This window comes from Bos grunniens, chromosome 18, assembly GCF_055505025.1.
Source record: "Bos grunniens cultivar Pamir isolate PY7600 chromosome 18, Bosgru_T2T1.0, whole genome shotgun sequence".
NCBI lineage: Eukaryota > Metazoa > Chordata > Mammalia > Artiodactyla > Bovidae > Bos > Bos grunniens.
Genome location: NC_141182.1, coordinates 55,894,820 through 55,910,248, shown reverse-complemented (window position 1 = coordinate 55,910,248; position 15,429 = coordinate 55,894,820). Strand labels below are relative to the sequence as shown.

Below are 15,429 nucleotides of genomic sequence, written 5' to 3'. Positions count from 1 at the left end.
AAACTTTAAATAAAGCTAATTTTCCATTAACAATAATCCTCACTCCTAGGTTTGTAGGCTAAGCGACTGGGTGACTGATGGTGCCATTCATTTAGAGAGGGAAGACGTGGGGAAGAGTGGGATTATCGAGGAGGAGTTCTGGGTTTGGACATGTCAAAGATGTCTGTTTGACACTCAGATGGAGCTGTGGAATTGCAAGTTGGAAGATATGGCAATTGCAGAAGAGTTCAGGGCTGGAAACCTAGATTTGGGAGTCATTGGAGTTGAGGTGGTACTTGAAGCCATGTGACTGAATGAACTCTGCTACTAGAGAAGATGGAGAGGGGAACATGTCTAAGCACTGAGTCTCAAGGCCCTCCATCAGAATTGAGATAAAGCAAGAAGATTCATCAAAGGAGACTGAGTAGGAGGGATCACAAATGTAGGAGAAAAGCCAGGAGAGTCCAGAGTCCAGGAAGCCAAGAAGGAAAGTGCTTCAAGAAAGAGGCAGGGTCTGGGACTTCCCTACAATGGTTAAGACTGCAAGGGGCATGGGTTCTATCCCTATTCAGGGAAATAAGATGCTCTCATGCAGCATGGGAGGGCCAAAGGAGGCTGGGGGGGGGGGGGGGGAGGAGAAGGAGCCAGTGTCAAGATATGGAAGCAATCTAAGTGTCAATCAACAGATGAATAGATAAAGAAGATATAGTATACAATGGAATACTGGTCAACCACAATAAAGAATGAAATGTTGCCATTTGCTGCAACCTGGATGGATTTGGAAGGCATTATGCTAAGTGAAACAAGCCAGAGAAAGACAAATAGTGTATGATATCACTTATATGTGAAATCTAAAAACTACAACAAACTAGTGAATATAACACAAAAGAAGCAGACTCAGAGAAATAGAGAACAAATGACTACCAGTAGGGAGAGGGAATAGGGCAGGGGCATGATGGGGTAGGGGGGAAAAGAGTAATTATGGAACTAGATGAAATCATGTGTGTGAAACTTTTGAAAATTGTAAAGCTCTGTAGAATTTAAAGAATCTTTAATTCAATTTAAAAAAGGAGGAGGATGGGGCTTCCCTGGTGGCTCAGTGATAAAGAATCCACCTGCCAATGCAGGAGACACGGATTCTCCCTGCTCCAGGATGATCCCACATGCCGCAGACCAATGAAACCCATATACCACAGCTACTGAGCCTGTGCTTTAGTCCAGGAGCCCTACTACGAGCCCATGAGCTGCAACTACTGAAGCCCTCACGCCCTAGAGCCTGTGCTCCGCAACAAGAGAAGCCACTGAAATGAGACACCTGCCCGTTGCAATGAAGAGTAACCCCCGCTCGCCACAACTAGAGAAAGCCCTCACAGCGACAAAGACCCAGTACAGCCAAAAATAAATGAATTAACTAATTTTTAAAAAGAGAAGGTGATCTGAATCTTGAACCTTTATTCAAAAAAAAAGAGGAAGAAGAAGGAAAGTCAACTATACTTCAATAAAAAATAAAAGGAAAGAGCTACTGATATGCATAGCAGGAATGAATCTTCCATGCACTATGCTAAGTGTAAGAAACCACATTGAAAAGGCTACACAGTGTATGATTTTATTTATACTCCACTCTTGAACAAGTATAGATGAAACAATGTATCTACTTAGTGAATGTGTTTCAGCACTCAATACTGCAGTACTAAACCATTTGGCTGTTTGAATTCCTGAAAGTGGAAACATGAACATGGAGAAAACACAGTACTCAGATTTTCAACTGGGTAGACCATCAGCACTCCTTTCCAACCTGGAGTTACTCAAGGGTCGGCCTTATTTGACATTCTGAAAAATGCAAAACTACTAGAAAAGAGGGAGAGAAAACAGAGCAATAGTTTCCAAGAGCTGGAAGTGTGGGAGGCAGCTGACTACAGAGGGAAGAAGGGAACTTTGTGGGTGGGGAGGGAACGGTCCTAAATTTTTACTGTAGTGGCAGTTACATGACTATTCATTTTTCAAAATTCATAGAAGTGTATACTGTAAAGGATAAAGTTTATTGTATGTGAATTAAACCTCAATAAACTTGACCAGAAACCCCCCAAGAAAACTGGTTTTCCCAAGTTAATTCATTATTTACAAAGGGAAAAATAATAACTTTATAATTGAAAATGAAGATCATGGCATCCGGTCCCATCACTTCACAGCAAATAGATGGGGAAACAATGGAACCAGCGACAGACCTTATTTTCTTGGGCTCCAAAATCACTGTGGATGGTGACTGCAGCCATGAAATTAAAGGATGCTTGCTCCTTGGAAGAAAAGCTATGACCAACCTAGACAGCATATTAAAAAGCAGAGACATCATTTTGCCAACAAAAGTCCATATAGTCAAAGTTATGATTTTTCCAGTAGTCATATGTGGATATGAGAGTTGGAACATAAAGAAGGCTGAGTACCAAAGAATTAATGCTTTCAAACTGTGGTGCTGGAGAAGACTCTTGAGAGTTCCTTGGATTGCAAGATGATCAAACCAGTTAATCCTAAAGGAAATCAACCCTGAATATTCATTGGAAGGACTGATGCTGAAGCTGAAGCTCCAATACTTTGACCACCTGGTGCAAAGAACTGACTCACTGGAAAAGACCCTGATGCTGGGAAAGACTGAAGGCAGGAGGAGAAGGGGACGACAGAGGATGACATGGTTGGATGGCATCACCGACTCAATGGACATGACTTTGAGCAAACTCCGGGAGATGGTGAAGAACAGGGAAGCCTGGTGCACTGCAGTCCATGGGGCCACAGAGTCAGACATGGCTGAGCGACTGAACAACAACAATTGAAAAACTCAGCAGATGCTCACCTAACCAAATGATCAAAATTAATGCCACTGATGATAAGATATAGCAATATAGTACCCCCAATGTGATGTGATGAAAAGGGAACCTCACCTATGTGTAGCATTCTCCCTCCTCCCACAGAAAAACTATCTATTCAGTTCAGTTCAGTTCAGTTGCTCAGTCGTGTCCGACTCTTTGCAACCCCATGGACTGCAGGACACCAAGCCTCCCTGTTCTTCACCATCTCCCGGAACTTACTCAAACTCATGTCCATTGAGTCGGTGATGCCGTCCAACCATGTCATCCTCTGTCGTCCCCTTCTCCTCCTGCCTTCAATCTTTCCCAGAATCAGGGTCTTTTCAAATGAGTCAGCTCTTCGCATCAGGTGGCCAAAGTATTGGAGTTTCAGCTTCAACATCAGTCCTTCCAATGAACACCCAGGACTGATCTCCTTTAGGATGGACTGGTTGGATCTCCTTGCAGTCCAAGGGACTCTCAAGAGTCTTCTCCAACACCACAGTGCCAAAGCATCAATTCCTTGGCACTCAGCTTTCTTTATAGTCCAACTCTCACATCCATACATGACTACTGGAAAAACCATAGCCTTGACTAGACGGACCTTTGTTGACAAAGTAATGTCTCTGCTTTTTAATATGCTGTCTTGGTTGGTCATAACTTTTCTTCCAAGAAGCAAGCATCTTTTTATTTCATGGCTGCAGTCACCATCTGCAGAGATTTTGGAGACCCCAAAAATAAAGTCTGACACTGTTTCCACTGTTTCCCCATCTATTTCCCATGAAGTGATGGGACAAGATGCCATGATCTTAGTTTTCTGAATGTTGAGCGGTAAGCCAACTTTTTCACTCTCCTCTTTCACTTTCATCAAGAGGCTCTTTAGTTCCTCTTCACTTTCTGCCATAAGGGTGGTGTCATCTGCATATCTGAGGTTATTGATATTTCTCCCGGCAATCTTGATTCCAGCTTGTGCTTCATCCAGCCCAGCATTTCTCATGATGTACTCTGCATATAAGTTAAACAAGCAGGGTGACAATATACAGCCTTGACATACTCTTTTTCCTATTTGGAACCAATCTGTTGTTCCATGTCCAGTTCTAACTGTTGCTTCCTGACCTACATACAGGTTTCTCAAGAGGCAGGTCAGATGGTCTGGTATTCCCATCTCTTTCAGAATTTTCCACAGTTTATTGTGATCCACACAGTCAAAGGCTTTGGCATAGTCAATAAAGCAGAAATAGATGTTTTTCTAGAACTCTCTTGCGTTTTTGATGATCCTGCAGATGTTGGCAATTTGATCTCTGGTTTCTCTGCCTTTTCTAAATCCAGCTTGAACATCTGGAAGTTCACATATTGTTGAAGCCTGACTTGGAGAATTTTGAGCATTACTTTGCTAGCGTGAGATGAATGCAATTGTGCAGTAGTTTGAGCATTCTTTGGCATTGCCTTTCTTAGGGATTGGAATGAAAATTGACCTTTTCCAGTCCTGTGGCCACTGCTGAGTTTTCCAAGTTTGCTAGCATATTGAGTGCAACACTTTCACAGTATCATCTTTTAGGATTTGAAATAGCTCAACTGGAATTCCATCACCTCCACTAGCTTTATTCACAGTGATGCTTCCTAAGGCCTACTTGACTTCACATTCCAGAATGTCTGGCTCTAGGTGAGTGATCACACTATTGTGATTATCTGGGTCATGAAGATCATTTTTGTACAGTTCTGTGTATTCTTGCCACCTCTTCTTAATCTCTTCTGCTTCTGTTGGGTCCACACAATTTCTGTCCTTTCTTGTGCCCATCTTTGCATGAAATGTTCCCTTGGTATCTCTAATTTTCTTGAAGGGATCTCTAGTGTTTCGCACTCTATTGTTTTCCTCTATTTCTTTGCACTGATCGCTAAGGAAGGCTTTCTTATCTCTCCTTGCTATTCTTTGGAATTCTGCATTCAAATGGGTATATCTTTTCTTTTCTCCTTTGCTTTTGGCTTCTCTTCTTTTCACAGCTATTTGTAAGGCCTCTCCAGACAGCCATTTTCCTTTTTGCATTTGTTTTTCTTGGGGATGATCTTGCTCCCTGTCTCCTGTACAACGTCACAAACCTCTGTCCATAGTTTATCAGGCACTCTGTCTATCAGATCTACTCCTTTAAATCTATTTCTCACTTCCACTGTATAATCATTAGGGATTTTATTTAGGTCATACCTGAATGGTCTCATGGTTTTCCCTACTTTCTTCAATTTAAGTCTGAATTTGGCAATAAGGAGTTAATGATCTGAGCCACAGTCAGATCCCGGTCTTATTTTTGCTGACTGTATAGAGCTTCTCCATCTTTGGCTGCAAAGAATATAATCAGTCTGGTTTCGGTGTTGACCGTTTGATGATGTCCATGTGTAGAGTGTTCTCTTTTGTTGTTGGAAGAGGGTGTTTGCTATGACCAGTGCATTCTCTTGGCAAAACTCTATTGGGCAAACTGAGGAATAGTCCACTGACCTTCAATAGGGACAGTATTCTTCAAAAGTGTTGAGGTGATTAAAGACAAGGAAATAGTAAAAAAAAAAAAAATTGCAGAATTGCAGGAGGCTAAGAGGACATCACGATAAACTGTGGAAAATTCTGAAAGAGATGGGAATACCAGAGCACCTGACCTGGTGGTCTTGAGAAACCTATATGCGGGTTTCCCCATCTATTTCCCATGAAGTGATGGGACAAGATGTCATGATCTTAGTTTTCTCAATGTTGAGCTTTAAGCCAACTTGTTCACTCTCCTCTTTCAGATATGCAGATGACACCACCCTTATGGCAGAAAGTAAAGAGGAACTAAAGAGCCTCTTGATGAAAGTGAAAGAGGAGAGTGAAAAAGTTGGCTTACCGCTCAACATTCAGAAAACTAAGATCATAGCATCTTGTCCCATCACTTCATGGGAAATAGATGGGGAAACAGTGGAAACAGTGTCAGACTTTATTTTTGGGGTCTCCAAAATCACTGCAGATGGTAATTGCAGCCATGAAATTAAAAGACGCTTACTCCTTGGAAGAAAAGTTATGACCAACCTAGATAGCATATTAAAAAGCAGAGACATTACTTTGTCAACAAAGGTCCGTCTAGTCAAGGCTATGGTTTTTCCAGTGGTCACGTATGGACGTGAGAGTTGGACTGTGAAGAAAGCTGAGTGCCAAAGAATTGATGCTTTGGCACTGTGGTGTTGGAGAAGACTCTTGAGAGTCCCTTGGGCTGCAAGGAGATCCAACTAGTCCATTCTAAAGGAGATTGGTCTTGGGTGTTCTTTGGAATTAATGATGCTAAAGCTGAAACTCCAATACTTTGGCCACCTGATGCGAAGAGTTGACTCATTGGAAAAGACTCTGATGCTGGGAAGGATTGGGGGCAGGAGGAGAAGGGGACGACAGAGGATGAGACGGCTGGATGGCATCACCGACTTGATGGACGTGAGTCTGAGTGAACTCCGGGAGATGGTGATGGACAGGGAGGACTGTCGTGCTGCGATTCATGGGGTAGCAAAGAGTCGGACACAACTGAGCAACTGAACTGAACTGAAGAGGACACGAAAGCTCAGTGCAACATGGTATTCTGGATTGGATCTTAGAAGGAAGAAAGGACATTAATCAGAAAAATGGAGGCAATTTGCACATCATTTAGTCAACAGTATTGTACCATTGTCAGTTTCTTCAACAAAGGAACCATGGCAATGTAAGACGCTAACATTAGGAGAACCTGGGTGAAGGCTATCATGAATTCTCTGTGCTATCTTTGCCTCTCTTTTGTAAGTCTGAAAATATTTCAAAATTAAAATAAATTTTTAAAAAAGGTCTTATTGTAACACAGGAACAAAAATGATACCAAGGAAGAGGAGAGACCGTCTCTTAGTTTCCTGTTACTGCTATAGCAAATTACCTCCAAATTGCGGGTGGTTCAATTAAGGGGTGACAGATAGGGGTGTAGAGTTTCTCTGGGGGGGATAACAAAAATGGTCTAAATTCGACTGTGGTGATGGATGCAAAACTCATGAATATAGGAGGAGCCATTGGGTTGTATACTTTATTTATTTTTTCAAAGTGTGTTAGTCGCTCAGTCGTGTCCGACTCTTTGTGACCCTATGGACTGTAGCTTGCCAGACTCCTCTGTCTGTGGGATTTTCCAGGCAAGAATACTGGAGTGGATTGCCATTCCCTTCTCCAGGAGATCTTCCCAACCCATAGATGGAACCCCGGTCTCCTGCATTGCAGGCAGATTCTTTAGCATCTGAGCCATCAGAGAAGCCCCTTTTATTTTTTAATATTTATTTAGGCTGCTCAAGGTCTTTGCTGCAGGACTCAGGATCATCAGTCTTCATTACAGCATGAGGGATCTAGTTCCCGGACCAGGGATTGAACCCAGGCCCCCTGCATTGGGAGTGCAGAGTCTTTTTTGTGTGTGGGAGTGGTAAGTACAGAGTCTTAGCCACTGGACACTAGGGAAGTCCTCTGTGTAAATTGAAATGAGTGAACTGTAGCTTGATAAAACTTTAAAAATGGAAGGAAGGAGGGGGGAGGCAGGCAGGAAGGGAGGAGGCTGGGGTAGATCGGATGGAAACGATAGGCTCAGAGTACCAAGATACCACATGTGGATTATCTATTATTGTGGTATGTGTAACAAACCACTCAAAGACTGTGTGACTGAAAACAAAGACCATTCATTTTGCTCACAAGGCTACAAGCTGGGCAGGGTCGGGGGTGCGGTACAGGGAGAAGACTTATCTGTGCTACAGTGGGTAGCCTAGCTGGGGCAGGAGGATGCGCTTCTAAGATGGCTTACTCACGTGGCTGCAGGCTGATGCTGCTGATTAGCTGCAAGCTTAGTAGCCTAGGGTCCCCTCCACATGGGCCTTGTCATCTGGCCTGCACAAGGTTCCCAAGGAAAAGAGTGGGGTGGAAGGTTGCCTTTTATGACCTAACCTCTAAAATCACATAGCATCTCTTCCAAGGATGATTGTAGCTTTCCTTTTTTTTTTTTTTGGCTGCCATGCAGTTTGTGAGATATCAGGTCCTCTTCCAGGGACTGGAAGGACTGGGTCACTGTTAGGACCCGGCAGTGAAAGTGCCGGGTCCTAACCACTGCCGGGTCCTAACCACTGGACCATCAGGGAATTCCCTATGGCAGTAGTTTTAGAGTAATGAATATGGAGCCAGGAATGAAACTCTTCCCTGAAAGAATGGGAGTGGCCAGAAAGGGGAAGGATGAGTTTTTACGGAAGGCTGGGGAAAGGTGTCCATGGATAGCTTGAGTGTCAGAGGAGCTGAGGAAGGGAGAATTTTCTGGAAGTGAAAGAAGGGAGAATTTTCTGGAGGTAAAAGAGTGAGCCCACCTCCAGGCTCAGTAGTGGAAGGGTGTAAGAGATACGGCTATAGGAAGGAGGAAGGATCTGTTCATACCAAATGTTCAGAAACCCACAAAGAGAAGCTTCTGTGAGTTCTGAGAAAGAGAAGAAAAAGAGAGAGAGAGAAAAGACCAGAGAGAAGGGAAAAGGCCAGAGAGATGGGAGGGGGCGGCAGGGAGAGAGATTCAGTCACGGCAAGGGTCAAAGACCATGAAAGAAAGGGACATAGACACACAGAGAGGGACACAAATCCAGATGGATGGTGACAAAATATCGCAGAAACTGTAGACAGGAAAAGACCCTGATGATGGGAAAGATTGAGGGCGGGAGGAGAAGGGGACGGCAGAGGATAAGATGGTTGGATGGCATCACCAACTCAGTGGACATGGGTTTGGGTGGACTCCGGGAGTTGGTAATGGACAGGGACGCCTGGCGTGCTGCGGTTCATGGGGTCGCAAAGAATCAGACACGACTGAGCGACTCAACTGAACTGTAGACAGGAAGAGGGCCAAAATTCCTAGGGAGCTAAAACCTTTAGTGGCTCTCTCCTCTCCCCCAGCAGAGGGCGTCCGGGGACTCATTCCCAGGAGTCTGGATGTCCAATCCCCACTGCCTCCCTCCAAGCTCAACCGATGGGGCTATTTTTACCCGGTGTCATTGGACACCGGTGGCTGGAAGGCCATCGTCGGTCTGTCCTTTGGTCCCTTCGAGTGACCCTGCGGCATCTCCCCAGCCCACCCCCCACCTGTTCCTGGCAGGCCCGGCCTTCTTTTGCACAATTCAGGGCCCCAGTTCAGGCCTTGCTGGGGCTCAGAAAGTCTGGCAGAGAAGCCAGGTGGAGACCCTGGGGTGGGGGTAGGAGAGGAGAGCGAGGGGATCCGGTGTGGGGGGCTCACGCTCATAAGCAGCTGCTGGAGCGTCCCCAGGATGGGGCAACCACCAGGACAGTGGCCGAGCCAACCTAGAGTGATGGTCGGAGAGAGATTCAGAAGTATGACTCCGGAGAGGCTCAGTGGTCCAGAGGCCCTGAGACAGAGACTTGCAGTAATCCAGAGAGACAGGGAAAGAAAGCTAGCTGAAAGGGAGCCCCAGAGAATCCCAGGGACAGAGACACAGCGAGCTAAGAGATAAGAGAGCCGGAGAGACAAGAAGCAGAGAGATGTAGGCAGAGATGAAAGACAGAGACCAAGAGAAACAAGAAATAAAGAGAGACAGTGATATCTCTTTTCAGAATCAAACTGAAGACGGAGATTCAGAGACCAAGACACAGAGACTGCCAGGAATCCCCAGACACAGGTGACTTTAGAACGGCAAAAACCCAGAGAAAAATGACCCAGAGACATACTCAGAGATACATCCCTGAAATCAGACAGGCCCAAAGCGAAGACATAGCCAGAAGCAGAGACATTCAAAAGAATGAGAGAGATGGAAATTTGTGACTCCAACAGAGGGGCTCAGATGCTCATTTTAAAAAATAGATGAGACACACACACACGGAAACCCGGAGGGCCGCAGAACAGAGGTCTCAGGAAATGGGGAGACAGAAAGGGGCCCCGAAGGCGGAATGAACCCGGAGAAACCCCAGGGCGGCGGCGGCCAGGCGGAAGGGCGGGCGCCCCGGCAGAGGGCGCGCGGCCGCCCTCTGCCCCGCCGGGGTCACGGCGCCCCCTCCCCCGCTCGCTGGCCGCGCGGCCGGGCTATTTTTACGCGTGGACACCGGACACCAGGCTGGGGCGGCAGCGGCGGCGGCCGAGGCGGGGCCGGGCCGGGCCGGGTCGGGCGTCGGGGCCACACGTCCGTCCGCGGGTCGCCGGGGCTGCGCGCGCCATGGAGCCCGGGTGCCCGCCGCCCTGCGGCTGCTGCGAGCGGGTGGTGCTCAACGTGGCCGGGCTGCGGTTCGAGACCCGGGCCCGCACGCTGGGCCGCTTCCCGGACACGCTGCTCGGGGACCCGGTGCGCCGCAGCCGCTTCTACGACGGCGCGCGCCGCGAGTACTTCTTCGATCGGCATCGGCCCAGCTTCGACGCGGTCCTCTACTACTACCAGTCTGGTGGGAGGCTGCGGCGGCCGGCGCACGTGCCGCTCGACGTCTTCCTGGAGGAGGTGGCCTTCTACGGGCTGGGCGGCGCGGCACTAGCGCGCCTGCGCGAGGATGAGGGCTGCCCCTTGCCGACCGAGCGCCCCCTGCCCCGCCACGCCTTCGCGCGCCAACTCTGGCTGCTCTTCGAGTTCCCCGAGAGCTCGCAGGCGGCGCGCGTGCTCGCCGTCGTCTCGGTGCTTGTCATCCTCGTCTCCATCGTCGTCTTCTGCCTCGAGACGCTGCCCGACTTTCGCGACGACCGCGACAACCCGGGGCTTGCCGCGGTGGCCGCCGCTGGCCCGGTAAGGGGGCGGGGCCTGAGCGTGGTGGGGCGGGGTTTAGGAGGAGGTGGGTCGCGTCCACGGGGTCCTGGCCAATCATAAGGTGGGGTAAGGGGCACTGGGAGGCGGGGCTTATCAGGAAGGTGGGGTCTGGCCGTGGGTGGGCGGGGCATTGGGGTTGGAAAACCAAACGAATCAGAATGCCGGGCGAGGGGCTGTGCGTGCTAAGTTGCTTCAGTCGTGTCCGACTCTTTGCCACCCTAAGGACTGTAGCCAGCCAGGCTTCTCTGTCCGTGGGATTTCCCAGGCAAGAATACCGGAGTGGGTTGCCATTTCCTTCTCCAGAGGATCTTCCCCACCCTTGGATCGACCCTGTATCTCTGAAGTCTCCTGCACTGGGAGGCAGGTTCTTTACCTCTAGCACCACCTGAGAAGCTGTGAGAGGGGCAGCAACCCAGGGACAGCGCCCGACTAGGGGATTCTACCATTAAAAGCTGGGCTGGGGAAGGGAAATGTATATAGCTTAATGGGGCGGGACCTGAGGATCTGAATAGGAGGACCTGCTTATCAGAAGGCGAGCGTTGAGGTAGGTGAGAAACCCGGCCTGTGGAGGGCAGGAGGAAAGGTGTATTAAGAAATCAAAACTGAGGGGTAAGGAGAAACTGAAAAATCGGCCGTCTGTGCAGCTGGCAGTAACCAATGGAAAGGATGGACTGGAGGCACTGAGGGCTGGGATCTGAAGAAAGCCACCTAGGGAGATGGAGATAGAGGGATGGGGGGCCTGAGGGCTGGGGTAAGAGGCCTCCATCGTAAAGAAAGTTGAACTGAGGTTAGTGAGAGGAGGAGCCCGGGTTTTGGCATTAAAGATAAGGTCTTCAACCATCATGGTCTAGGCTGGGTTTGGGGAGGCCGGGGCATAAGGGAGTGAGGCAAGGACTGGGACCCTCCCCGTCTGGAAGTTCAACGCTGGGAGCGGGATTTCGGAAGGGATGAGGTTGATCTCCACTCTAGCATCGTTTCAGGAGACCCTGCCAGTGAAGGATCAGGGATCCTAAAGTCAGCCTTACAGGGATGATCCCTGAGGTCCTGTCCTGGTAGGAAGGGTCTGCCAACTGGGTCAGCGGGGTTCTGGAGACAGAGGCTATTGGCCAATTTGTAAAGAAGTAGTTGAATATTTAACCCGCAAATATGGCCGTTCCAGTGTGTCCCAGCCCTGGCATGGTCCTTCCTGAATCCCTTCCTCCCTGCAGTTCCCGGCTCGGCTGAACGGCTCCAGTCCAGTGCCTGGACCCCCGCCTCGCTTGCCCTTCGATGACCCGTTCTTTGTGGTGGAGACTCTGTGCATCTGTTGGTTCTCCTTCGAGCTGCTGGTGCGTCTGGCGGCCTGCCCAAGCAAAACAGCCTTCTTCAAGAATGTGATGAACCTCATCGATTTCGTGGCCATCCTGCCCTACTTTGTGGCATTGGGTACAGAGCTGGCTCGGCAGCGGGGAGTGGGCCAGCCAGCCATGTCACTGGCCATCCTGCGAGTCATCCGACTGGTACGCGTCTTCCGCATCTTCAAGCTCTCCAGGCACTCAAAGGGCCTGCAGATCTTGGGCCAGACCTTAAGGGCATCCATGCGCGAGCTAGGCCTCCTCATCTTCTTCCTCTTCCTTGGTGTGGTCCTCTTCTCCAGCGCAGTCTACTTTGCCGAGGTGGATCGGGCAGACTCCCATTTCACCAGCATCCCTGAATCCTTCTGGTGGGCGGTGGTCACTATGACCACAGTTGGCTATGGAGACATGGCACCTGTCACTGTGGGTGGCAAGATAGTGGGCTCTCTGTGTGCCATCGCCGGTGTGCTGACCATTTCCCTACCTGTGCCAGTCATTGTCTCCAACTTCAGCTACTTTTACCACCGGGAGACAGATGACGAAGAGGCTGGGATGTACAGCCATGTGGACACGCAGCCCTGTGGCCCCCTGGAGGGCAAGGTCAATGGGGGGTTGGTGGATCCAGAGGTGTCTGAGCTGCCGCCTCCACTCTGGGCCCCCCCTGGGAAACACATGGTCACCGAAGTGTGAGGGACAGTTGAGGTCTGCAGGACCTCACATTTCCTTGGAGGGAGGGCGGGAAGGGAGGAGGGGAAAGTTGGGGGGAGGGTGTTGTTTCTAGGATGAACTAAGTTATGTGGTAATGAACTGGGGAACACTAAGTCTTATTGGGTCTTGAGGTGTGGATTGGTAGCTCCTGTGGGTACCTCCTGAGATGACAGTGAATGGCAATGGGTTATACTGAGTTGAGATGGAGGCTCCATTGGTTTGTATTGCACTGGGTTGTGCAATGCTTGTGGAGCCTTTTGGGGTAGTGTTGAGATAGGTTTGGTCACATAGTTTTGTGAGTTTCTTGGTTCCTTGTTGGGTTGGGTTGGGTTGGGAGTCTTGTCCAACAGCATTGTGCAGGGTTCTGTGGTTTTATGAGTCCCCTGGGGCCATGTTGGATCAAGTAAGGTGGTCACCCATGGCATTGTTGGGACTGATTGTGTGTTCATGCATGATGTTGTGGAGTTGAGTTGAGACATTGGAAACTGAGTGGCTTTGTGATTCTTCTAGGGCCATGTTATTTTAGGTTCTGTGAACTTGTGAGCCATGTAGAAATACGAAGAGTCAAGTGATAGAATGTGAGCTTTCTAGGTCATATGAGATCAAGTTGGGTTGGAATGTAAATTCGTAGGAGTGTTTCAGGGTTCTGTCATGTTGAATTGCATAGCGTTATGTGGCTAGAAGTTTTCTGGGGCAACATTAAGTTGGATCGTAATGAGTTGTGTAATCATGTGAGTCTCATAGGGCTGGTTCACTTGTGTCATAAAACTGAGTTGAGTTACATCAAGGTGTGTTCGCTGAGTCCTGTAGGAATGTTGGGTTGAGTTGCAGTGTATGTATGAGGTCTATAGGGCCATGTTGGTTTGCTTGCATTTAGTGGACCTAGGGATAATAGCACTAGGAAGTAATCATGTGTCAAGGAGCAAATGTAGTGTGTGGACTCTAGGAGACCAACTGAACTGGTTTGCTCAGTGTCATCACTATAAGGGGGGCCAGGGCTGGTTTCTGTATCTGTAGATTCAGTTGGTCATGCGGAGGGCTTCTGGGTGAACTAGCAAGATGTAGATATCCCTTCCGTTTACCACATACCTGCCTTGTTTTGCCATTCAAACCAACCCCTTCTCTGTCTTCCCCTAGAGTTTTGCTTCCAGGCATGGAGATCAGAGCCACAAGGGAAGAGGAAAGGGGTAGAAACTGTACTCTGTTCAGACCTGATTGGGGGATAGAAACCCAGAGGAGGGGCAAAGAGAGCTGGGGAGGTATAGAGACCTAAGAGAGAAAGGGGAATCCAAAGAGGGAAAAAAGATCCTGAGAGGGGAAGACAGAGGCCCAGAAGGGGTGGGTATCAGGCACCCAGAATGAGAGGGACAGAAACCTAGAATTGGAAAAGAGACCAGAGCACCCCAGAGAAAGTGAACCAAAAAGGAAAAAGGCAGAAAAAGTCAGTGCCCCTGAACCCAAGAGAGATGCACCCATGGAATCACACAAAGATCCACAAGTGGGTACGCCACCCCTCCCGAGGTTCAAGAAGTGTATCAGACAAACTGCAGGGCCCGCTTTATTTCCCTGGGGAGAAACCAGCATCTCAAAGCATGGGAGTGGCTTCCCAAGGTCGTGTGGAATGTTCCAGTTGGGGGGGGGGCAGGACTTGTGGCCGGCTGCCTGACCCCATGTGTCCCCATCAGCCTGCTGATCAGCACCAGAACTTAACAGCTTCATTTCTCACAAATGAGGAAACTGAGGCTCAGAGGGGAGGGGGTTACCCAAGGTCAGAGATCTTTCGTACTAAAAGGGCATTTGGAGGAGGAGGAGGACAATGAAATCACTAACACATATAGGGCTTCCTATGTGCCAGGTACTTGTATTAATTCAAAGTACTTGTATTAATTTATTAAAATCCATCCAGTGGTTTACAGAGACTTGTTGTTGTTATTTTTAGCTAAAGACCCCCCCCCCACCACCACCCCTTTCTTTTTTGTTCAAATGAAATCTTACTTAGCACCAGTGTGACAAATCAGAGTGTTTGAACTGGTCTGAGGGGAACCTACCCTTTATGGAATTTCTCTTAGTAACTCGGTCTGCAGCTAACAAATTCAGTTTGGAAACCCCTGATTTAATCCAACCACCTTTTTACACAGAGAGATAGAAGGTACAGATTGTGGGAAGCTTTTGATAAAGGTCGAAAATAATGTAACCTTTAAATAATTTAACACTTCTTTCCGAAAGCGAGGGAAAGGCACGTTTGAAGACAGAAATGGAGACAGACCCCCCTCTCCCCATCGCAGTGACAGACATAAGGCAGAGTCTGGGAGGCAGGCACGGAGCTCCCAGCACAGGGACCCAAAGAGGACAAGACATGTGAACAGCGGACAGAGACACCCAAGGGGAGAAGGGAGAGGAGGAGAGAAGAGGGCAGCGGCCTGGGAGTGGGTAAGAGACACAGGAAGGGGGGCAAAGATCCAGAGAAGGGGGCAGAGGTGCAGAGGGGACGGACAGGGGACACAGAGGGGACAGGGACCCAGACAGAGGGAGATAGAGACCCGGAGAGAGGAAGAGACGGAAACTTTCCCATCTGCAAAATCACCCCTACTACCCCATCGGAGAATGGAAGTTCCATAGACATCTTCTGGTAGGGGATGGGGCAGGTAGGGTACTTAGGGATGGGGGAAACCTGGAGAGGTCTGGGAAGTGACTCCAAAGGACACTCCCGTGGACAGGGCCCCTCCCCCATCCCAATAAACAACCGCAGCCACCTTCTACGTCGCCTTGGCCTGGGATGGGGAGCAGTGAGGGGA

General features: G+C 48.8%; 1 protein-coding gene across 1 annotated transcript; it reads left to right on the top strand.

Moving 5' to 3' along the window:
• The first annotated feature begins 9,924 nt into the window (after positions 1 to 9,924).
• KCNA7 (potassium voltage-gated channel subfamily A member 7) lies at positions 9,925 to 14,553 on the top strand. The gene is made up of 2 exons (XM_086353496.1): positions 9,925 to 10,571; positions 11,801 to 14,553. The coding sequence occupies exons 1-2, from the start codon at positions 10,017 to 10,019 to the stop codon at positions 12,614 to 12,616; spliced, it is 1,371 nt and encodes a 456-aa protein (XP_086209622.1). The 5' UTR covers positions 9,925 to 10,016; the 3' UTR covers positions 12,617 to 14,553.
• Positions 14,554 to 15,429: the final 876 nt, after the last annotated feature.

Bases quoted from the DNA above. Each gene is read 5' to 3' on its own strand.
- KCNA7 (XM_086353496.1), top strand. From the start codon at position 10,017: ATGGAGCCCGGGTGCCCGCCGCCCTGCGGCTGCTGCGAGCGGGTGGTG. The intron at 10,572-11,800 runs GTAAGGGGGCGG...TCCTCCCTGCAG, and splicing joins CGGTGGCCGCCGCTGGCCCG to TTCCCGGCTCGGCTGAACGG.